The 25,062-nt window shown below is 41.7% G+C and overlaps 1 protein-coding gene and 1 long non-coding RNA gene across 4 annotated transcripts in view; one reads left to right on the top strand and one right to left on the bottom strand.

Moving 5' to 3' along the window:
• The window catches only part of LOC100648355 (zinc finger protein 395), a 90,621-nt gene that overhangs the window by 35,801 nt on the left and 29,758 nt on the right, over nt 1-25,062 (top strand). For all 3 annotated transcript variants that reach the window (XM_020868648.2, XM_003394680.4, XM_048414748.1), the window contains exons 2-4: nt 292-452; nt 20,037-20,254; nt 21,143-21,459. In XM_020868648.2, the coding sequence (XP_020724307.1) occupies nt 292-452; nt 20,037-20,254; nt 21,143-21,459 (696 nt within the window). The remainder of the gene's footprint in view (nt 1-291; nt 453-20,036; nt 20,255-21,142; nt 21,460-25,062) is intronic.
• On the bottom strand, nt 2,365-17,782 carry LOC125387232. Its single transcript, XR_007227813.1, has 3 exons — nt 16,753-17,782; nt 3,552-3,756; nt 2,365-3,424 (listed from the first exon to the last, which is right to left on the bottom strand). It is a non-coding gene; the product is annotated as an uncharacterized LOC125387232 (long non-coding RNA).

Below are 25,062 nucleotides of genomic sequence, written 5' to 3'. Positions count from 1 at the left end.
CGGCGTGGCGCGATTAACCGGCCGGCGCAGGTGAATCGGGGGAAAGTGGGAATCGCGTGCCGCTCAAAAATCCAAACTTTCTCCCGAGAATCGAATATGACAATCCGGTTGTCATTGCTAAGAATTATTATAGTATGATAGATTACGATGTGTTGTTGGTAACGAGAGTCAAGCTATACGTACGTAGATTGAAAAAAGAGTGTTTGCTTTCTAAAATCCGGTAATTTTATAATACGTGTAAATTTTGAGTATGACATTTCATCTTATGGGAGTACGTTGATCTTGTTGCAGACGATGAGGCTGACTAAACGTATAGACGAGGTCAGGTTGCTCGAGTCACGTAAGAGCGCCCGACTGGCTGATCAAGATACAGATTTCGCTAGACTCGCCGATATGGCTGGTGATCGTAAACGGGCGTCTTCCCACTCCATCGATGTACCACATGTGATTGGGTAAGTCTCTAACTGATCCCATTTATTCACTTCATTTATATCAATTTCATACCACACGAACCGTGCCTGCGAATTTCAAATTCGAGTCATAAACCGAGTTAGAGCAGTCATTCGGATAATGGTAATTCACAGAAGAGATGTCTTATAATCTCCTTAATATTTTGACGATTAATTTCCTCTTTCACGAAACCTTTGCACCTCTATTCTTCTGTTCCTTTCATCTTCGCAACGATCCTTTCGCGAGCCAACTAACTCGAAACTAATATCTGTAGATCTCCTATCACTCTCAAGAATTCGCAATTCCCATTCCCAAAATCCAATGGATCGCCGCTAGCTGCACCCTTCCGTTAGAACATTAACCGTCAAATCGTAAGTATAACTCAACTCTTGCAATCCATCGATCTTAATTCAACTAATTCTTATCGAACGAGATACGACATAAGATTCATTTGCTTTGCTTTAATTTTACCAATTGACACGCTTCAGGCGTCATTGGTATTTTTGGAAGTAAAAGTGCAAAGTGATCGACGATCGTTAAAGAGTTTCGAAAAATTTACTTTTAAAGCGAAGAAGCAAAAATTGCAGCGTGACCGCGAGAAGATCGTGAAGACGATATACGTCTATTGTCGTAACCGAACGCGAAATTCCCCCTTCGAAAAATTCTGGATGTTCGTTCGGACCCTTCTACGCTAGATTAGCGTGGGTTCGTGTGAGCCTGCGTGCACGCACACGTAGACGCATACCACACCCATACATACGTATATACAGGGTGAGTCGTGCAAAGAGCAACGGTTAGACATTTTTGGTGGTATCGGTAACGTGGAAAAATATCGGCAAACGAAGTTAAAGTTCTTTAAGGGAACAATTTTTTAAGGTGAAGAAGATTTCAAGATTGCTGTCCTAAAAAATTGATCATGAAAATACGTAGCGACAACCATATTAGAAACCGCGTGAATGCGTATGTGAACGAATTCAATGAAATATTCAAAATCATTCAAGAATACAGGTGAGAAAAAAGCAATCAAAAAGTACATGTATATGTCCAATTCACATGTTCTTCTGTATATTTTTGATTATGCTGATATTTAAGAGAAATTGTAGTCGTTCAATTACGTTTAGAATATATTAGGTCGCCCCAAAAGTTCCTTTCGTTTTATAAGGAAGTAGTAGATGCACAGCATTTTTTGTTTTATATTATTTTATTGAATTACGTTTGATCCAGTTTATTCTATTACTACAAAATGGATCATAAATCCATGAAATAACATAAAATAAAAAATGTTTTGCGTCTATTATTTTACTGATGAAACGAAAGAAACTTTTGGAACAAATTAATACATTACGCTTATGAATATTTAAAACTGTACAAAAAGGTTGGCGAAGGAATCAACGATTTTAAAATCTTCCGAATGTTTTCTCATAGCGTAAAAATATCAGGCTTCGTAAAACACCTCAATTTTACTAGCAAACGATTTTTTATATCGTGCACTCATGTTCTTGAGAATAAACTTTAAATAAAGATCCATCGCCTAATAGGCTTCAACCTCGTCTAATAACACTTTCCGGCGTTTTTAATATTCTCTGAAAGATTCTATCGTCGTGCTTTGCGTGCCTCACCCTGTATACGAGCGTGCACGTCCCCATATTCGACCTGTGTGTGCGTGTTCCGCCTAAAAATCGAAGGTATCTCTCCGGTTAGTTCGAAAAAGGCTGCGCGCACCCACACGTTGCACCAGGGGAGCGTTAAAAGGCGTCTGGTTGCCAATCGTTAGACCGTGAACGCACCCTCGCCGGACACCTGTCCCTCGCCTTTCCACCGCACGCAGTCGTCCAAGTGCTTTCGTCTCTCACCCTCGTGAAACGTCCCGGAATCCGATCCAACCGTCGCGATTTGGCCAGAGGGGAACGCGTTTCGTGGGATCGACGAGCGCGGAATTTCTACGGAGGCGGGCGAGAGCTTTGACCTTTACAAGGGGCGGGGATTTTGTCTAGCAGGGTATGTTGTCCTGTTTTCAGGTTCGTTCGTTCGATGATTTCGAAAACTCGAGCAACTCGTCAGTTGTAGGATTTTCCTGTTCAATGATTTCGAGAAGTTATGCGGTCGATGACTCGGAGGATCGAACGATGATTTGAAAAATTCGAGCGTTTCAGATTGGTCTTGACACGGAGCTGACATTGGTGAAAATTTTATTTCTGTCAAATAGACGCTTTTTAAATAAAGATTTTTAGGAACTGATGTTAACCAGCCAGATATCTTTGGATATTACGATGGTTCGATTAAATTTCTTAAATCTATTTAGAAACGTGCTTAGGAATCTTAAAGAAAGAGACTTCAGATTGTTTCGCCGTAAACCAATAGCAAGCGTGACAAATTCTTGAAAATGTTACTTTCCTTCGCGTCTCTTGCCAAACGATAAATCAGCGAGTATTTATACCAAGCTAATGAAAACTTTATTTCTGGCTGCTGTTATAGGTCACCAATGAACCTAGACTTAAGTTTTTATGTCCCTATAAAAATGGAAATAAAATAAATATATGACTTCATGAAGGAAAGCTACCGAAAACAATATACGACGACATAAAGCAAATTCTTTTTAACAGTGTTTTCCGACCCTTAAGAGACTCAAGGGTATTAAACCGTGCATCCTTCCAGGCATCTCGTGCTGTATACGAAGGTAGCCGAAACTGTACAGTTACTTAGTTAGAAGTGTAGCGGTAGATTTTATGATTTAGGACCGACAACTGTGAAATAACAAGTCGCATTGTAACGTTACAAAACCGTAATTTCATTTTTATGGCGTGGTACGACCGCCATGAGACAACTTAGTTCGTTGAAACCTCTTTGACTGCACTTCGTAGGGGGATATATCTGTCCGGCAAGACTTTTAAAAGCTGAATAATGAACGTCGAATTGTTTCCTTGCCCGTGCAACTTCACGACGCGACGTATGCTCGAAGGTAAGAAGAGTTTGTCTGCAACACAAGGGGTTGAATATTAATGCACTCGTGGGTCCTTTAGATAAACTCTGATCTCCCGATAAAAAATAGGCTGAACGATGGAAAAAAGTTGAAACGGATGCTTGAAAAGAATTATACTTACATATCGTTGCAACGGTCGTCTTCCCTCATGGTAATTTATTTGCGGTATTCTATTTTATAATAAAGAGCGATGCATGTACGCGTGCTCGGTACAATGTTGCGGAAACGTCTCATGGTCCTCTTGTATTTGATCGATATGCCGGAAATGGTTGACTGATTGAGTTCCTGCCGTGATGCATGTAGGCTTTGACGTTCCACATTCCACACTATGCCCGGTTATACATAGATGTTATTAACACAGTCAATGTCGACTTCTATCGAGATTGAAACATGACTGTGCACCTTCGTTTCATTTTCGCTTTCAAACGACTTTCATCATAATAATTTACACGCGGTATATTTCGATAACATGATATTAACAACAACGCTACTTTATTTCACGACGCAATCGTCATGTTCGAATCATAAAACCAAACCAATACTCGTACGCCTATCGCGCTTTCAAATGACAACAGCAGCCCGAGTTTGAACTGTCTGTCACAGCGCAGGTCATAATCGCATCAAATCCCATTAACATCCTCGTAAGAATCCATCAACCGTATCCAATCAAAAAAATAGGAAGCGACGTATTCCATCGAAAGCTAGCCTCTCATCGAGAAGTTTCAAAACTCGCATCTTTCCACCCACCCGTGTCTAGAGATCTCTCATCTTTTTCGGTCGCACAGTTTCTCCGTCTCGCTCTGTTTGTCTGTCTGCCTGTCTGGCTGTCTGTCTCTTTCTCTCTCTCTCTCTCTCTCTCTCTCTCTCTCTTCACCGCCATAATCGTCTCCCCTCAGCAAGAAGGGTGGAACGGCAGTTTCACGATGCCAACGACCTCGGTGTCGACTTTTCCTTTTTTTACCTTTTTTTCTTCCCCCCATTGGACGAAGTCGTGCACGACCGAGGCCTCGAACATCCTCCTCACAAAGGACGACTTCGACCAGAGGAGGGATAGCGAGAAGGGAAGAGGGGTGAAGGTGCAACGTCCGGTAGCTGAGGGCGAAGCCACGCAGGTAGACGGCCTGCGTCGGTGTTTTCGGCCGAGGTTGTCGCACCTGGCCCTGGCACGACCTGCCCCACGTGAAAGGAGAGGTCACACACACCACGGCCTCTCTCGCGAGAGAAATCGAATGCCTTTCCAGTCTCGATGGTGTATCGATGACGAAAGCGCACGCGGGGCCTCTCGGCTACCGGCTTTAACGAGACCTTGCGTCGCGGCCAAGGATCTCGCGCGAAATTCATCACCGGTGACTGGCCTCTCGAGGCTGAACCAACCGGGCTCCTTCGAGCTGATTCTCGTTGCTTTTGTTTTGCTGCTCGCTGTTCGACGTGCGTACAAGACATTGGGCCTGACGCATCAACATAGCGATGGTGTTTCTAGTCGATCTAGGCCTTTTGCTTAATTCTTTAAACACGGCTGTCGTCGATAGACAACGAACTAACAATTTCGTCAAGCTGACTGTCATCGTTTTATAGATTGTGATATTGTATTCAAGTTTAGAGAGAACGATTTATGAGAATGTACATGTACTTAATGGGTCAAAGGGATAACTACTAGCAGAGGTTACGAGGTTATTAGGTTATTAGGTTATTAGGTCTTCGATTTAGGTGGAATTTTCCACGCTCTTCCGACATTCTATCCTGGGTCAAATACTCGATATTTTCCTCCAGTGCTAGCGTTTCTTGATATTTCTTTACAAACGAGGATGATTTTGAAAAATTCCATTGTCGTGATCGCATTTATAAACTTCGAAACAGATTAATTCCTGTTAATCGTTTCTTTCATCGAGAAAGTGTAGTAAAATGCAACGAAAATACTCCGTGACTGAATTGAAATTCCCCGTAGACCGACCTACCCTTCTCCGTTCACAATAGCGTCATCCTCGAAAATTCCTTTCACTCGAACTATTCCTAACAAGAAGCAACTTTATGATACATGGCTTCTCATCGATAAAATTTTCGAATTACAACGAAGATTGCTCATGGAAGACGAATAACCCGACTCATCCGAAGCTTCTTCTTCTTCTTCTTCTTCTTTCACCGTCTAGCCTCGTTTCGTAGAACGAACGATGGCCCTGTTTGGCCTTTCACACGCAATCATGCACGCGAGGGCATTCTGCTACTTTGTAGCGCAATTGCAACTGCAACTCGACGTTCGTAAATTGAGCAAGATCATGCTTTTCTCTCGTAACGAAACTGCAAACGATTCTCTTCCAATGGCAACTACTTATTATGCTTTCGTTGGTCACATGGTTTGCAGGTAATCGTTGAAGCTTTAATTTTAGTTTCGCGTAGTTTAGGTTTCGTTTTCACATTTTATCTTCTGGTTGGCGAATAGAAGTTTTAGAATTTTTTCTTAAGCGAAACATCGAAACGGAGGAATCATAGTGGCACGTACGAATAGATCGTGATTTTTCTCTAAATGTCGAGTTTCGATCGAATTTCGCGGAGTTTTCTATCGCCGCGGTTGAAATTTTATTTCTAGTTCGCTTTTACATTTGTTTAGCGCACACAGGCGGTTTTTAATTTCCTGTTCTGACAGCACGATGTAGGAGGGGGAATAACAATGTGACAGGGATAAATTGTGATTTTTATGATGAAAATGGAGATGTTGATCTTTTCGATGGAACGTTCTGCGTTCGGTTGTTCACATTTTTTTAAAAGCTAATATTCTTTCGCTACTTTCTTTTCTTAAAGTAACGTTAGTAGCAAAAGAGAATAGGAAATAACGAACGCCGAAAGAGACATTGGTAAACCAACAAAAAAGAAAAAGAATTAAAAAATTAGCAGGAATAAATAAAAAATTGTATGGCAGTTGATTAAGGCACAGATACAATTTACAAATACCGCTCGGAGCTCCGTTTTAATTATATTCGGGGATAAATGGTAGCTGCTTTTTTTCACTGTGAAGCCATCATTAACGCGTTCAGGCTTATTAAAAACGTAATACAGATACTCGATCTTTTTTCACGATGGATCGTTCTGTATTCGCGGCGATTATCATCGTCTTCGGCGTACAATGAGATTCAATTATTCCACGGCTATCGATTGCCCGGCTTTTAATTCATGAACTTCACGATCTCGCGCTCGGAAGGCAATCCGTTCGCGTTGATTCTCGTTCGACGGCCACGTTTCGCCCGCAATCGCGGTCTTTAGCGCAAACGAGATTAAATTATTCGACGCTTATGCACGTTGTCTGCTTCCTAGTGAACGCTCGCCAATGAATATTTCACTAACCAGATTTTATGGTTTCCTGACTGCCCGCCACAGCGTTCTCCCCCTTAGCTAAGTTATTCCGCCGTTGAAAGTGTTTCAAGTCAACTTTTGGGGGATTTGCTCTATTCGTATGGAGCATTTCGTGTACAAGTAATTGAAACGATTTAATACGATGACATTTCTGTAGTATCGTGGATAAAAGATCTAGGATATCGGCCGAACCATAAACAATATCGCGAGAATCGAGGCGTCGTCGGGTCCATCAATGTGTCGTCGGTCCTTCAAGTGAATAGTTTCGTAGAAAAGGCCTACGTGAGCCTGGCCACGGAACACATGCGTGATGAGGCTAAGAAAAGACAAAGGGATGCTAGCCCATAGGGTATTAGTTAGTTGAGAAGTCGTACAGTGTTAGTTGAGAAGTCAGGAGAGTGAGTGCAGAAGCCGGAGCGTGTGAGTGGAGGAGCCGGAGAGTATGAATCGGGAAGTTGAGAGCCGAGTATGATAATAAGACGTGCGACAATATTGTAATCAGTTCGTTGTTTTGAATATTACTTGTTAAACCAAAACATCATTACTTGTCCTTAATCTAAAGACCTATTAAGTTACTACATTCCTATACAACGGAAACACGTGATTTTACCAAGCACGTAAACTAGTTCGCTACGTTTGTAATCCTTAACTAGTACGATTCTTTAATGTCATATGTATGGAAAAGTGTTTATCCGTGTCGCGATTGTAATTGTCTTCTTGAACGAATGAATGGAAATAGTAATATTAGTAGTAATAAATAGTAATGGGTGGGTTAGCGTGTTGGAGTGTTCGAAGCAATGGATGCTTCGACCAGCTGATCATCTAATTATACCGAACGGTGTATCTATTTTCTTTGCACCCACGTAGCAGAATTTATAGCTTCTGACAATAAAATCGAATGAAATCGCCGCCAACCTTTTAAGTCTCGATCCCTGACGACGTTCTTTATTATCGGAAGTATTTATTTTGTTAAACACGCGAATGATACGTAGTAAGAGATTATTCCATCATTTAGTAACTTAATCTTCCGAGGGATTCAACGAACAGGGCGTATCAGAGTCGTTCGATTCTCCTCGACAACCCCATCGTATAGCAGAAACCCCGAAATTCTCCAACATTCCCTAAAAATTCTCCCATTCTTTTTCGCCTTACACACGTGCATCTCGATGACTCGTCGATTTTCCATCGAACGTGATCCAAACTTAAGAATAGCAAAGGGGGTGTGTTAGAGTTTGGTAGTCGAAAGACACGGGCGTAACAACTGAAAGTTTCTGCTGCGGCAACGGGTGCATTGAGTCAGTAGGTTAGCTTACGTAATTTCGGGCGGCAATCTCTGCGGGCGGGGAGGCGGCCGGCTTTACAGAATTAGGTCGATCAATACCGCGTCGCTATATGGGTCAGGTGCACTACCACGTTCTGTACTCGTATATGCTAGCCTTACCGGTACCTAGCAACCCCTCCCATCCCCCAGGACTACTGCATGTTCCGTTTCGATCGGCCCATTTCCAGTTCCCTTCGAGTTCGCGGTCCGTTGTCCCTTTGATCTGTTCGTTGGTCGCGCGTTAACGCGTTAATTGAGTTCAATCAGCGTCGATCTCGATCCGTCTTCTACTCACAGTCAAACTGGGTGGTCTCTGGATCGGTCATTCTGTGCCTTGGTTCAGAGATTATTATCGTCGAGGAGCGTATTATACGCGCAGAAAGGGGTCGAAGTATTCATTGGACTTTTCTTATACGTTTGTCAGGTCGATTTAATTCTTTTGCCTATGACTTTCGCGTTATTTCCTGATTATCGTATTTTGCGATTATCGTAATAAATGGTATTGTTACATTTTTTTGTTTACGAGTATGTTTTTAATTGTGAGATTAATCTTTTGTTTTTTCCATAGCTGAACAAAATACCCAAGAATTAAGAGTTCTCCAGGTTCTACGATAGCACTGGAATAGATTCAACTCGTCTTTGCGATTGCAAGATTCATTATCGAGTCACTTTCCACTAATGAACGGTATTTCGTGTTGTTCGTAAAGACAAGACCACGCTGTGAAGCCACGCTAATTGAAAATAAATGAGTTTCGGCTGTAGGACTGGTCTAAGAATATCATAGAAGAAGGTTCCATGCTGTAAACATACTGAATTGCTTGTTAACACCAATATATTCTGGTCCACACGATGGCAGAAAATTTCTTCGCGGACACTTTAGCTAATGTTTTTTTAATAAATTCGTTATCCTCACTCGAAATACATTTAGCATATGATTGAAACGCTGCAAAATTTCAGGTTGATTAGTTCGATAGTTTCGCTGAAAAACACTTTTTTTTAGCTATTTCTCTTTGGTGGGATCACGTTACTTTAGCCTCTTAATTAGCTTTTATTATTTCGATTTGTCTCGTTTGGAAGAAGCGTCTGTATCTATGTCACGTCCTCTGGGAACCGTACGCCACGTGCTAAGACTCGATGTTATTTCTATCGTGCGACCACCAAACGAATTAGGAAGGTTCTTTCTCTATTTCAAACGTTCTAAGCTATAAGAAATAGAGTATTCGCATATTTATTCAAGGTATAAAATTCGGATATACGTTGCTTGAAACAATTTGAAAATTTATTCTAGGAAATAATAAATCCATGTTACTACAGAATACCATAAGAAATTGTAGCAAATTTCATTTGAAATTTCAGTTGCATTTCGATTTGTCAATTTGATAATCTTGATTACCCAAGTATCTAATTTGTACGTTATTTTGATAAAGAAAAGTTCTTGACTCTTCGAAGATCTTAACGTAAAATTTACTTTGCCTTTCCACTGTTCTCCAGGACCATCGCTCGAGTTTCTGAGGTTCACTGACCTAGAACAACGCGATGTTCATTGGACTTCCAAAGGAAGTTACCAAAGCTTGAACAGGACGAAGCTAGCAGAATCTAGAACGAAGTTAGAGTACGAAACTACGATCCTAGCGTGTAACGTGTGTAACTTAGGTATATGCAAGACAAAAGACAAAGAGCACACGAGCGAGTAGCCAAGGTCTTGAACGACAAAATATGCCAACAGGCGTGATCTTGACCTATAGAGCAACGAACATCTAGCAGATGTCATTTTTGTCTCGCGAAACCTTCTTCTCTTCGCAATTTACATCCGAGCTCCGAATATATCTTCTTTTCTCACGATCCTTCGTTTTCTTTTTTTGATGACAAAACACAGTAGTTGTACTCTTCAACGCATTCCTCGTGTGTTCAGACAGCGCTAACGACGAACGAAATGACGCAATCAGCGAGGCATTTCGACTCTATTCACTGTTTGCAAATTAGAACTAGGATCGCGTGTACGCTATGTAAACACACGTGATTTGCGGAATCTCCGTGTATCGAGTAGCGTTTAGAAATTTTTCCTATATTTGTTTTGTCGAGTGGGAAAAGTTGGTTCGATAACATAAGTGGAATTTTCGAAGCTGATTTATTTAGACTGTCGGAATGTTGCAGCAATTTTCGGCTTCCGAGTATCTTTACTCTTTGGCAAAGTCGTTTATTTTCGTCTATTCTCCTCCTTTCTTCCCTCTTTTGTCGTCAGCTTCATTCTGGAAATTAGCAGTCGCCGTTATATCCATTTTCATCCAATCCTAATCCAAGAATCGCTGTAATCCTGTATAAAAAATCGTCCCAACGAAATGGTCAGGAAAATCCTCCTGTGAATTGCCTCGCCGAAGCATCTACTTAGCAAAGCGTTACGGCACAGCCGAATCGGTTGCGCGACCTTCGTTCGCCCGCCAAGGCTCCGATTGTGCAAGGGTTGCGAGCGAGACGCCGATGGCTCGTCTAAAGTTGATACCACACGAATCGCGAGGGTAGCCGTGCCTGTTCGACGAGGTGAGCGAGACGGAGAGGCGTCCGGGGCGGCCGATGGTACACGAGGGTGGTTAAGGTGGCCTAACAAATAGTAGGTCGTGCCAGGCTGGGGCCACGGATCTAGGCCGATCGATAGAGCTACGTACCTAGCAGTGCGGAGTCGCGTCGAATAAATGGGTCAGGTACACGGAGCCACGCGTCGTTTTCATCCTTCCTGTTTTCCCCGTTCCCTCGAAAATCCTCTCTTGCTGCACCCTTCGAATACGCTCGAGTCTCGCGAGTCCCCTCTGCCCCTTTTCTCGCGCTCTGCGAGCTTTCCTCCTTTGTTGGCCGACGTGGGTCTGCACGTGCCAGCGCATACAACGCCGCTCGTACCTGTTGTAGTACTTGGCAACCGCTGCTACTTGTTGAGGTAGAAGAGCCAAGGGGCATGGAGAAGAATAAGAAGGAGAAGAGCGAAAAGAAAAAGAGAAAGGGAAAGAGAGGGTTCCGTGGCGACGCTCTTGGCCCTTCTCTCGCTTCGACTGGTCAAGGGGTGGGTCACTCTCTATCCCACTGGTAAATCTGGGACAATGAAACCGGAGCAGTACACGTGCACCAATACATCGACCCGAGTCGCATCGTGTGCAACACCGAGATACCCTCCCGCGGGTTTATATACCCTTCTCGGCGCTTTGTGTGCCGAAGCCAACACGAGAATGTTTCGCCGTGCAAAATTCCGAGACCTTGCTAGAGAGAACTTTTCCGACGAGGGACTCGTCGCTCGCACTTGGATGAAGCTTTTGTTCCATCGAATGCCCGCTTCAGGGACATGGGCCTTGCTCATGGGCGGTAATAACCCGACTAATTAGACGACTTTACTCGAGTTAAATCGACAGGTAGAGTTGCAGCGGTGGATCGTATTCTTGGATGTTGAGGTTTTGCGTTCGTAGAGCTAAAGTGGACTTTGGGTTTGGCTTGACGACCGTATTGAATTTAGAGAACGTTTAGTACGCGACATATTAGGGGAGGATATTTATCGTCTATGTGAAAAATGTAGATAATCGTATTACAAGATGTAGATAAAATTAGTTAGAAAATTGCGAGGAAGTTGCGAGATTGGAACTTTCGATGTACGCGAGATGACGTCCTCTAAGAAAGATGTCTGGAAAGATGAAAACGCAATTTCTCTCATTTGTCGATTATTGGAGGATGGAAATGAAATGGAAGGAGTGGCTTGCAGGTGTGATAAAGCGACGCGTTTGATTAATAGCCGTCTTGAGATGTTAATCGAGAGATCAACACACTTTCCCTTTTAAGTATAACTTACTTTTTCAGTAGGAATTAGCATGAAACTTCAATTTAATTCATCCGTGTTGAAAGGCAATGTTCTCTGGTTCGAAGAAAGGTGTCCGTTTTATCTAAACAAGTTCCGCCTATCTGCTAATTATTCAGAGACAAATTGAGTTAGAAGAGTTAGGTGTGCACCTTGACAAAACGACGCGTTTGATTAACGATCCACGCAATAGAATATTAATCAAAAGACAAGCCTATCGTGTTCACACTTTTTTTCTCGAACAATAGAATTTTCTCCGATAACCATGAGGAAATAGTTGCGGTAGACTTTTCCCTTACTTCCTTGTTACTTTCTTGTATGAGATAAAAATTCGTCAAGATTCCTTGCGGCATATTAATCTTCAAGAAGCGTAAATCGAAGGATAATTTTCACAGTGAAATAACAAATAATTTCACATCGCTAATAAAATCTCTGAATGCTTAACACCACGCATGCAATATACATAAAAATTTTCTGTGGTAAATGTTGAAACATTTTGGTCAGCCACTATAGATGCATAATAACACGCAGTCAGATCATGAGCGTAACAGATAGCAGATTCAAAGACAAACATTTCCAACTTTTAGATAGTTCGAGAATAGTTGTATGGATCAACGTGGAACCAACCTCCGAGCGAAACAGGCAATGGATTCTAGGAATTTGCTATGAGCACGATACAGCCCCGTTTTCGCAGTCGTAAATTCCAAGCAGCCCCTGTGATCGAGGGAATTAGGTCAGCGAATAAGGTCGACGTAGTCGAAATCAGGTTGTCCGGGTTGTCCTGCCGCGGAATCAGGTCGCTCGATAGAGGCCAGCCGGCTATCGCGTTCCTGTATCCGGCGAACTGACCCCGCTGTTCGACTTCGTAACCCGGACATCGTTTGGTACCGGATCGATGCACTATCCTTATGGGGTGTGAATGCTTGTCCCCGATCTACCTAGATTTTAGACTCCGTTGATATAAGTTTCTTTCTCTTTGTTTACTTCTGTTACGTTCTCGAGGAAAATCCTCCTTCAGATACCTCTGTGTATATGTGTGTTTATTACTATACCAACTTCAAACCGAAATAAAGTATACAGGTAATTTTTGACACATTTTATGGGTTGTCCTTTGTTTAGTCGAAAATTATTCGTTTCCTTTTTCCTGGGCTTCTTAGGCCTGAAATATGCTGTTAGATACAAAGAGATTTTATTACGAATCTCGGATTTGCGCCAGGTAACTGTTGCTGAAAGGATTACAGTAAAGCTGTAGATTAATTCCAAGGGACGGTACTGCCAACTCAGACGTAGGCTTCTTATACGTATAGGTGTATTTTTGGTATATACTTTTGTTAATAGTATACTATATTCTCGAGCAAGTACACTAGAGAGTACCTTTGGGATCCTCTTTGGAAAATACTAAAAAACACGCTGAATGCCACGCCAGTTTTACGATGTTTGGCATTTTTTATTATGCGACATTTTTTTTTATTATCTACGTTACGTTACTTGCGTTACGTGACCTACCATAAACCATAATCCATCCTTCGATCATATTTATTCGGACTCGCAATAATCATAAAGAACCGTTATTAAGGTTTAGCATGTTTTACTTTACTGTCAGGGCCCTTAATTATTATCGAACATTTTTCAGATAGAAACGTCCCTTAGGGTTATTGTTCATTAAGGTAAAACACGGAAAAAGCTGGGTTTTCCCATGTTCGACAGCCACTGACGAGGGGGCGCATATAACGTATTCATTTCGTCACAGCATTGTAGTAACGATGGCAATAATACAAAATTTATAACTATTGAAAGTTGTTCAAATTATATATTTCTACCAACTTCGTTGCGCCGGTCACCGGTGACCCCCACGACATTCAACGCGTTAAGCAACGCAATTTTCAAGAATAGATATTTCACTTGGAATTTTAGGCGATGAAAAATCTACATATATATTCGATAATATTACGACAATAATTTCAGGTCGACGTCTATTTCATACAAACAATACTGAATTAATGCCACGTTTAAAAAGCAACGAGAAAGAAAATTCTTATACGAAATCGGTACATAAAACGGTAGACCACGCGGTTCGATACGGTAGTTTGATCCTCCCGGAAAAGCGTGCTGAACCCGGAACAGGATCGCGGCAGCCAGCTAGCAACACACGGTTTCGCGTGGCCCGGCGCGGCACACACGAGTCGCTGACCTAGTTTCCCGATCACGGGGGGATGCCGTCCCGAATATGGATCAACGTGTTCCCTGACCCATATAACGAGAAGTGTATTACGGTTTCTGGGGCAACCACGAGCGTGCAACCAGAGCCAGAACACGGAACAGCCTCTCCCCTTTACATCCGCCTCACCCAGTATAGGTCCGATCGGCGTGCCTGCTCGGGGGAAAATTAAATCGAAGATGAATCGACGCATACTGTACGTAAAACGCTTCTCTCGTACACACGCGTTGTCGTTAGTGGTTGCTTTCGTATACGTATGTATGTAAATGGTGCTTTAGAATCGATGTCAGAATTAATTCTGCCGCTGGCCTTGTTGCATCTTTGTTGTATTTCAATTTTTAAAGGGTGCATGAAAAAGGTTTCTCTTCGTACGAGTTTTACTTTTCGAGACAATCTATTTATGAAAGGTTTTTCAGAGAACATTTTTACGTTAAGTTATTTGTGGCACGAGCAGAATTTTTTGACCGTCTCGTATAAACTCGCGGACAGCCTTAGGTAAGTTTCTTCAACTCTACTGACTGACATATATACGTCGACGATCGAAGACTTCGCATAAATCAACGGCTCGCATGGATCTGACTTTCTTTCGATATTTATTCGTTTACGACGATCAGCAGAAAAGATTAATATATGCATACCAAAAGTTAGAGCAAAAGTGTCATTTGAAATTAAAGACTGTTGTATATATACTTCGACATCTTGCTAAGGTTTTGTTTTTATTATTTAATTTGTACTTTACAATTTATCCAGCTGCACATTTGGCAAATTTTTCTAACTTAATTGCTACATAACAACGGCTACCCCCAGCGGGATACCATCTTTGAGTTTGACTATTTTATTTCTTTCGTGAGGTCAGTGAGATGTTTTCTTTTTAATCTTCTCTTGCTAAAGTGAATCACAGTCCGAATACCGGTTTTGTGTTTCAGTTTATTTAGAAAATCGTTCCATCTGTTACGAAGCAAGCTAAATTACACGATACTCGGAAGATCTTTGAAAAATCATCGTGTTCAACGCGAACCAATATCCAATGTCCTGCATACTATCCTCGCTCAACGAAGAATGCAAAATTACGTTCTACAATTTCTATAAAGCGTATTCGATTGCCACTCTTTAGCCGAAAGACAACTGTACAATACCGTTGACGTGGAAATTCTTTACAGTTGGTGTAATTATAAACGGCCACTATAATCCTTTAACGAGACTAATTGAAAAGAGTCTAACGACCGTCATTAAGCTCCTTCATCGACGGATTAGCTACCGATCTATTCGTCGTAACAATTTCCCTTAATGTCGTAAAAGCGACGGTTGAAAAATTTCGACGGTACGTTTGCTATCCTTCGGTTCATCGATTCAACGTATCGAGAGTGCACCAACGAGCGTGTCCTTCGTTCGAAATAGTTACATAACGTTACGTCATCGCGAGAGATGATAATGCGACGAAACGCTTCAGTAACACGCGAGCGCGTACGGCGTACACGTAACCGCTATGCGTTTCCTGCCTTTTCTTGACGCCACACATAGTAGGAATTTAATTATTGCAGCAACCCCCTGAAGAGCACGAAGAATTCTTTTCCTCGTGGAATATTTTGAACAGCGGCAAAGGAATCTTAAAATCTCTCTTACGTTTAGAAAACAGCGCGAAAATAATCATCGGCAAATCTTATCTGTCTTTCCGCTTTATTTCGCGGATTTTTCAAGCGACCCGGACTCGGCATTGAACCGCGTATAAAAAGAGAGGGCGGTTGAAAGCGGCGAAAAGAGCCGCGCAAAAGGAAATAAGGTAAATGAGAAGAGCGTACGACACGGCGTGGCATCGCAGAAAGAAAGAAAGAAAGAGATGAGATCGATGCGTGGGTTTCCCACGACCCAATTTCAGTTTCGGCTTGTAAACGCTGCCGGCTCGCCGCGTAATTAGCACGCAACGCGAAAGAAAGAAGGAGGGAAAAAAGCTCGTCGACGAGGATGAAGATTATCCCCCGTCTACCTTGACTGCGGCGTCGATCGGCTTTCCAAGTACAAGGCAGCCGGCGAGTTATTCGGAGCGCAAGCTATCGGGGCAATTTACTTTCTCTTTCGTTTTTGCAGCGGCGCGGCGTCTTTGCGAGCTAGTCGAACGCGCAGCGTCTCTTTAATTAAAACGACAGCGGCGCGGGTAAACGGTTTTTCGAGATCGGAAATTGGCCGAGCTGTGAAACGAGACGCTCGAGATATTTCGCGACTGTGCCACACTTCCGCACGTGGCAATCTTATTAATCCTTGTGGCTGTGAGAATCACATTCGAAATTTTTACGAATTTGCACCATGGCGAATAATTAATTGGTCATCTTATTGTCTCGGACAGCCGGCGTATGCCTGCATCGCAAATCCAAGCAATTGCATTTTATCGTACATTGATTAATATTAATATTGACTTGACACGAAATAAGCGACTGAAACAGACAAAGAAACGAAGGAGTCTGTCACGGTCGTAAAATTCGTTATCCTCTCTTATTGTCTCCGTGACTAACCCGACCTAAACGAGCGAGTAAGTCCCATTATTATACGTCGAGTCCCTTCGACCAAAGCCTCTCGTTTGGAAATCCAAAGTAGTAGCAAGTAGCAATTACCATACAACAAATCCTCGACTGTATACTGTGCCGTTTGTAGCGTTAGGTACGCCTAGTCCACTCTTCTTTCACCGTCATCCCTTTTCAGGCGCGTTTCCACACGGTACAACTCCCTGTTACTTCCCTTCCGTTTACTTTCCGTTTGCATACCTGTTGTAATTCTACGGCAATTATTGACCACCCGAGCATACTTATCTTTGCTTAACTTTCACGCGTTTAACGCGTTCGGTATCCTGAGCGGCGTGTGCGAAAGCGATCACGAAAACGGGACAGTCACGACTGTTCGTTCGTGTATTTCAATCGTATCGGAGAGAGAAAGACAGAGAAAATCGTGCGTCATTCCGCCGGTACCGGCGACGTTTCACTTTCGACTCTCGATGTACCGCTCCGAGCGGAACGGCTAAGCGGCGGCCTTGACTACGTCGTTTCGTGTCTCCCACTTCCAACGCTAGAGATATCACGCTCTCGTGTCCTTCGCGTACGTCTATACTCGCTGCAAGAGATACGGTAGTCGCGCGTTAAATGGTCAGGATTTTTTTTTTCTTTCCGATCGAGTATCGGTATTTCCCGCCGGTAACGAAATTGAAAAAATTCACAAAGAGTGGAACTGACCAATTTGTCTTTGGAGGACGTCGGTTATTTCGTATGCTGTTCGCTGAAAACGAGAGATGCGGTGAGATGCGACGCCGCCTGAAATTCCGATTTCCGAATTTCGATCGTACAGTTACTTATCGATTTTACGATCTCTCCGTATCTCTTCCATCGACGGAAACCATCGACGAGTATTGCTTCCAGGCTTGACCAAGAGTTCTAAGGCTTCTTGTATGAAAGTCCTATGGAACACGGCGACGGAATAGCGCGGGGAGGTGAAACTTGGTGGATTGGATCGTAGAAAGTACAGCGAGCCGGATGGCTCGTTGCTTTCGTGATTTTCCTCCCATTTTTTCTCTTCCTTCGTTTTCTCTTTCCTGTATTTCCTCCTTGGCACTTTCGTTGTTTTTCGATCGAATCGGTTGATTCTTCGATGATATTCTCGATAGCTTGTTCAAGTTCGTGAAGCTTTAAACTTTGAACAAATATAGATTGGTTATAATTTTATCGATTCAGTCTGTAGAGAAACTTTTTCAAAACGACTACATCGATTTTATTATTTCACAAGACCGTCTAGACACTTGATAGGCGAAGATAACGAGGAAAATTTGCCCTGTAATTTCCTAGAAAGTCGGGGTTTCTATCGATCAGCAGGTGTCAGTTGTCCAACCGTTCGATCTACCGGCGATCTCTTGGTCTTCCCCGAGCAACCTTACCTCAACCTTACTTTTCGATACATCGTAAACCTGGCAAATTGCAAGACATTAACATCCAATGCTGTATCAAAATTATTTTCCATCGGTTTACGATCACACACTGAACAATTGCCGGCAAACTTACGAAACAATCTAATATCGCGATAATCGACACGGCGATTAACGACTCGCGCAAAGTTCCACGCGAACAAAGATGGCAGTAGCGGGTACACGGTCGAAAATGACCAGGCTACCGATCTGGAGGAACGCGTAGACCAAAGTCCGTGGCTTGTTATCGTGGCATCTTTACGGCTGTTCTTGGAAAACTGTAATTTACAGCACGTCGTCCGCCGGGACATTACGGTACAACGACCGTATTGACCATCGTAGTACCTACGGAATATAGGCTGGAAAAACATTATTTTACGTAATTGTAGAAGCGCGAAATTCCACGAAAAGGCTGGCAAACGATTGGTTGTTACGACAGCTTCTATCGTTGGGATAGACCGTGTGATCGTACGTACGCAAAGACGTGCTTCTACGAGCAAAAAGAAAAAAGGAAGAAAAAGGCGGATGATGGAAAGAGATGGAAAACGTTAGGAAGTTGGTAAACGAAACTTCTTCCGTTACGAAAGCTGCCTGTTCATCCATTAATCTCGTTGTGCTACGTTACGCCTTACAACGTTACGTTGCGATGCAGTCTGACGATTCGTTGGGCCTTTTACCTTGTCACGAAGTCGTTTGTTTGAAATTACCGATTAACCTGTTATTTCTGTTGAAGCGATTCTCACTTCTAGGAAAAGTCTACATCTTCTCTAAGGGGTAGGTTTTTTAGTCCTTGAAGCTATCGAGTATTGTTTAGCTTCAAATCAGTCTGAATGGTCTCTCTATCTCGTAGCCTTTTTTAGCAATATGCCATGCACAGATGGTGCAACGGGGTATAGGCAGGCCAGATTTCATAATTATACAAATGCCCATAGGCCCATGGCTTCGGGGATCCATTGTAAAGTAACGCTGCCAGCCTCCGGACCTGGACTAGCATACACTGTACTTATTTCTATTGTACATTCATCCACGCATTTCCCCTTTCCATTCCGAGACAAACCTTAACACTTTCGAATAATTTTACTCTTAGCTGAAATTCCCATCTAGCACTTGTCCTCGTTTTTCAACATATACGCGTTGAAGTATTTGAAATTCACCGTGTTGTTTACTTTCTAATCAAAGTTACATTGTACAGATTGTTACGAATTACCGATTACCGTAATATTGAAATAACCGACGATTGTAAAGCGAACACTCGTGTTCGACGGTCTTTAGATAATTTAGATAATTTTAATAATTTAATTAATTAATTACTTAGATAATAGTCACGTATGTACTAGAGATGGCGCGAAACACTACCTTGTAAATCTTAAATGATTCGATCACGCTCGATCTCAATCACGATGATTGTTCGCAGTAGCTTGTGATTTTTCGTGATCGCTTCTGGTTTAAAACCTGCATATTTTATATCGAAGACATCGAACGAATGTTACAATTTTGAAATCGACAGGAAGAATTAATATTCTAGTCCCTAAAATGCCGATAATAATAATATCGGACGAAGAAAAGAAAATTAAATTATATTCCATTTTGAATCTTGGATACGGTAAATGTACGTTATACGAGGAAAACGTAACGTAATTTTCAATTTACCTTACGTGCAGATACCTTTATGCAAGTTATATGGAGTTAGTTTGTAAAAAATTAATCGTGTTATAAGAATAATTCAAAAAAGAATTACGATCACAGCGAGCAACTTCGCTCGAGATAAAAAAGTCACGATCACGGCCGTGAATGAACGTAGATGACGACAGTGATCGTGATTCTGCGATCTTGCACGCGACATTAACCAGCGTCTTACGGCCGTTGTTCGTGCAACGAGCTGAAAATTGCAATACCAGCGAACCTTGTGGATCGTAATTAATCTACGAATATGTATCATTCGTGTTTCAGATCCAGAAAACGGCGACCCAGCTCGAGTAATGACTCCGAGCGATCGTACAGCGGTTGGAGCGACAGAATACCCCACGGATGCGGCCGCGAGGGTTGTCGTACCAACGAACGCGGCGATTGCATGGACGAATGCACCGCCGCTCTTGTCCTCATGTCGCTCTCATGTTCGCCACACAGCCCTCACAATCCTCTGCCATTGCACTGCCAACACAATTACGGTCAGTATCACGCTGCGAATAGCCTTCGTGTTCTAACGACATCGCGGACTTCGTTAGGTTCAACCTACTCAAAGTTTACAAAGTTTACATTAGAAACGAGCAAATTGCTAGATATTTGATAGAACGAATGAAATCTCGAAAATAAAGTTTCGGTTCGAGATGAATTTGTTTCGATCGTAGAAAGCTGCATGCGGCTGTGTAGTATCGGCCATAATTATTTGAACGATGCACATTTTGTATTTTACTTTAGCCGTATTGTAGGAGCTAAGAATTGCTGCTGTTAACACATACGCTTTACACGTTTGATTTATTATGTACATATATGTACATATACATGTATACCGGTCATCTGTCTTTCTCCGCAATGTATTACTCTAAGTGTCTATGCAATTACTAGCGATCGAAATCGCATATCCGAGCTACATGATCGTAAATTCAAGCTTGCCATTATGTCTGACAGCGGTTCTATCTAATCTCAATTCCACACAGAGATTACACTCAATCGCATGTCAATTTGCAACGATCTATCAATTCAAGCATTCCTCCGACTCCGAACCTGCGAAATCTATAACAAGATACAAGAGGTACTTGTTTGCATCAAACATTTTATAACACCTACAGCTGTTCTAAGATATTTTTCAATACAATAGACGAGACATGCGGCTACGAAATATACTTACAGCTCATATAATTGCTATACAAATACCATAGTAAATTGGACATTTAATTTTGGAGATTGAAGGCTGTTCGAAAATTATGCAAAAAACATTACCAAAAATTACACGCTATTCTAATCGGAGCTTGGATCATCTGCGAATAATCAATTCGCAAACAAGTTGTCCAATCGAGATAAACTAACCGAGTATTTTTATGTTTTTCGCGAATAAGGTTCCTGGGGAGGTCGAGGTGGCGGAGGTGGTGGCATGGTCGTTGGCTCACCAGGAGTCGGTGGCACCTCGAATAGCAGCAGCAGCAGCAGCGGGGCTTCATGGCGTAGCGGCACCCCGAGTCCGCCTCTCAGCGACGAGGGGGCACCTACCACCGGCTCTCTGTGGCCGACATCCGCTCATCCTTCGCACAATCAACAACACTACCCTTACAACGCGTCTGGCTCGTCGTCGAGTAGCACCCCTGGCTCGACAACCACCCTGGACGAGGGTATAGTGCTCGATTACCTCGAGGAACAGCACCCACGCAAAAAGAAGGTAAATGGAATATCACGCGTACCGTTTTATCGATCGATCGATAAATGGGCACGAGCGCTTCGCTTATCTGATAAATTCAAGTGCACCGGATATATTCTGTTGCAATTCGTCAATCCGGCACACTGTCACAGCGATGATGAACTTGGCCTTCGTGTGACTTAGACAATTATTTGTTGTTTTATCGATGAGAAGGTGAGTTCTTCCCTTTATCCTTACGTAGCCAGATAATTTTTTGTTTCGTCATCATGGGATGACGTGGATGATTAGTCATCTTTGATCGTCGTGGATACATTTGAACGCTTACGCAGGCTGGAGAAAGCTTCTATCGTTGAACGGTGAATCGAATATTTCGGATACTATTCGAAATGGAAGCAGCTTCTTTCGCTGTTACACCGATATTTCTAATTTCTGTTATCGTCAATATCGAATTGGACATTGACGGAAATATTTCTTTCCTTCTCGTCGCATCAAAAAACGAAAATTATATCGTCTTAAAGCACTATTATAAATATTCCATAAGAAACATCACACGATGACGCGAGTAAATCATACGTATCGGGCTAAATTATGTGAAATTGCTATATCATTATCGGAAAATTGCTACGAGACCTATTAGCTAATTATTTTGCATATCGTTTAAATTGAATATAATCTTCGATTATACGGGATTAATGTCACGCTTGATTCAAAAACTTACGATAATTTCTAATTAGGCGAAGCGATTTAAGGATTAAGTATACGTGTATATTGAAAAAGAGAAGAAAGAGGGAAAAAAGAAAATTAACACACATAATTTTCTCGTCAATTCTGAATAAGTAGCAAACTCACTTATCGTGTCGCGTGTTTCTTTGCAATGGAAATAATAATTCGAAGAAGAAGCACTTATTGAAAGATTACGTTCTTAATTCTAGAACGACTCGTTTATAACGCTGGTAGCGAACACGTTAAACGATATTTTATTTAAATGATGCTCAACTTTGTCCCACGTGGCTTGTCTTCGAAACATTTCATTGGCCTTAATCCCACTCGTTTGCCATTGAAAAGCGAGTTTCGTGAAATCTAACTCTCGCGGGAACATCGATATTCGTGCTGTTCGGTCGCTTCGGACAGCGATGCTGGTTATATCGTTTTCGTGAACCACGGACATTCTGTTGAAACTCAGCGTAGGGTTATCAGCATGCAACGAGGTTGGAACGCACGATTAATTCGCTCATAAGGCGTGGCGGATTTATCTCCCCGAACTTAGCCCCTTCCGCGTTTCACAGCTTACATTTAATTAACATCAACGAGACAAGATAAAGCTGTAGGTACTTGCATAATACATAACGCAGCTACTCGCGTGTGCGAGTATGCGTGATCCATGACCTCGAGATGATTTTCCAAAACGAAACGCAACTCTTCTCTCGGTTAACTTTCTATCTTATGTTTCTGTAGAAACAAATAAAATCCTCGTGGAAAATTCATTCAATTCGAAGGTTAATATCCTGTATATGAGCTACAGATTCAAAGACATAGTCGAACCTGCAATTAAAAACGAACAAACTCGATACACACCGTAAAAGTTCGTATTATTTGCCAATTTCTACAATTACATTTTTGAGACTTTTTTGGAACTAATTATGCAAATTTTAAAATACTTAACAATGTATATATATATATATATATATATCGTTTTTGCTTTTCGTCTATCTGGAATCGAATAGTGGGTTCCACAAATCAATGTCCATAACATACACATTTGTGAAATTGTTTTTCATCGTTCATCGTCAATCGAGAGCATGGATCGTCGAATAAATGACGACAAAATTAGTTACATATCGCAATTCCTTTACAAGGATTGCTTATCTCTGGTGGATTACGCAGCATCTGTTTGCGATGTCTTTTGCGGGGATCTCGAATGTTTATTGAACAGCTGCACTACGGCATAAAACAAGTTATTATCGCTTTTCTGAAATAGCGATTGCGTTTTTGATGACGCGAGACATATGTGCTTCGAATGACTTGAACATATTTGTGAACAATTTTTATTTACTGTCTGTTTGCATTTTCCAGTGCAACAGAGCAAAATATCTCTGTAGAAGTTTTAAACGGATATCTAGATTTTGTTGTCTAAGCTTTTGTTACGTAACTATGTGTCACATATCATCGGTTATCTTAATAAACGAATATATGCTTTGACACGATTTTCCAATACCATTTTTACGTTACTTGTCAGTGTCATTGAAGGAAGAATAATTAAAAAGAAAGTTTAGGGTAGAGTAGGAAGAACAACTAAGGTGATAGAATTCAAATAATATTCGAGAAGAGAAGAATAAAAGTTAGAAACGACTAAACACGAAGATATCGAGATTTTTTCCCGATTAGCCGATGACTAAACGAAAAATCGTCGATCGATCAACCGCTTTTCTTTATTTTGCTTCGTTCTATGGAATCGCGATCGACGCGTCGCACCGTTACGAAACGACGAAAGTCGCGGAGACGCGTCGTTTTCACCGTGGCGTCAAAGGAAGAAAAGAGAAAGAAAAAAGAGGAAAGCACTGGGAACGTCTGAATGCAGAGCACGGCGATAACGGTCTGGCCACGCTCGAACGATTGAGAATCTCGCGCTTAGATTTTCATTTAGATCCATCGCGGCCTCCACCTGCGATCTAACGATCGAATCGCACCGTTAACCCGCCGAACGATGCGGTTGAATTTTTACGAGTCGAGAATCCGGAAAGAGTCCCACTGGAGTCGTTACATATCGTGAGAAACGCTTGATATAAATATTTATGCAAATTTATATATTCGTAGACAATCGTAAAGGAATAGAACTTGAATAAAATGTCGTTGATTCCTGAATCCCGTAACGCGTATCTTGCTTTTAATTTTCTGAATATCGTAACGTGTATTTTGATTTTTCTATGTTATTTCCTTTCATTCGACGATCACAGGGAAACACGAAAAATACACTTTTGTCGATCGTTTTACTTTAATATCGCTTTACGAGTAAAAAGGAATATTGTAACGTAAAATAGCTAAAAATGAAAAGAATCTGATTCATGATAGTAATCAGACTATCTATATCTTTGATCAACATTTTTAAATACTGACCAAATAAATTCCCAACCGCAAGTAATTTTCTACAGCTTACACTGTTAATAGATAAGATGAAAGACAAACGAGGAATTAATTCGACAAATTTAAGCAGAGATTAATTAATATACAAGTGATTCATGGTAAGGATTTTTTGATATATTAAAATTGTGGATTATCAGCGAATGGAGATCGTGATTGTTCTCCCGTGTGTAGAATAGACAACGAAAGAGAATTTGTATGTTTGCTCAATTATTAACACTAGAACTACCGATAGTTAACACGGGGCTATTTTTACCAGAAACAGTCAAAATGACTGGTCTTTAAAAAATACGTAATAATAGAATATTTGTATATTTATTGATTTATTGCTTTCTTACAGAAGGAATTCCATGTTATGTAGTTCATTTTTGATATTATTAATCCATCCGGGACCATGATCCATAAACGAGGGTCGACACATTTATAAAATTGTAGAACCAGTCATTTTCACTGGTATGGTATTCCTAGTGTTGCGATTTAGCGATC

This window comes from Bombus terrestris, chromosome 3 (genome assembly GCF_910591885.1).
Source record: "Bombus terrestris chromosome 3, iyBomTerr1.2, whole genome shotgun sequence".
Taxonomy (NCBI): Eukaryota; Metazoa; Arthropoda; class Insecta; order Hymenoptera; family Apidae; genus Bombus; species Bombus terrestris.
This window is presented reverse-complemented; position numbering and strand designations above follow the sequence as displayed.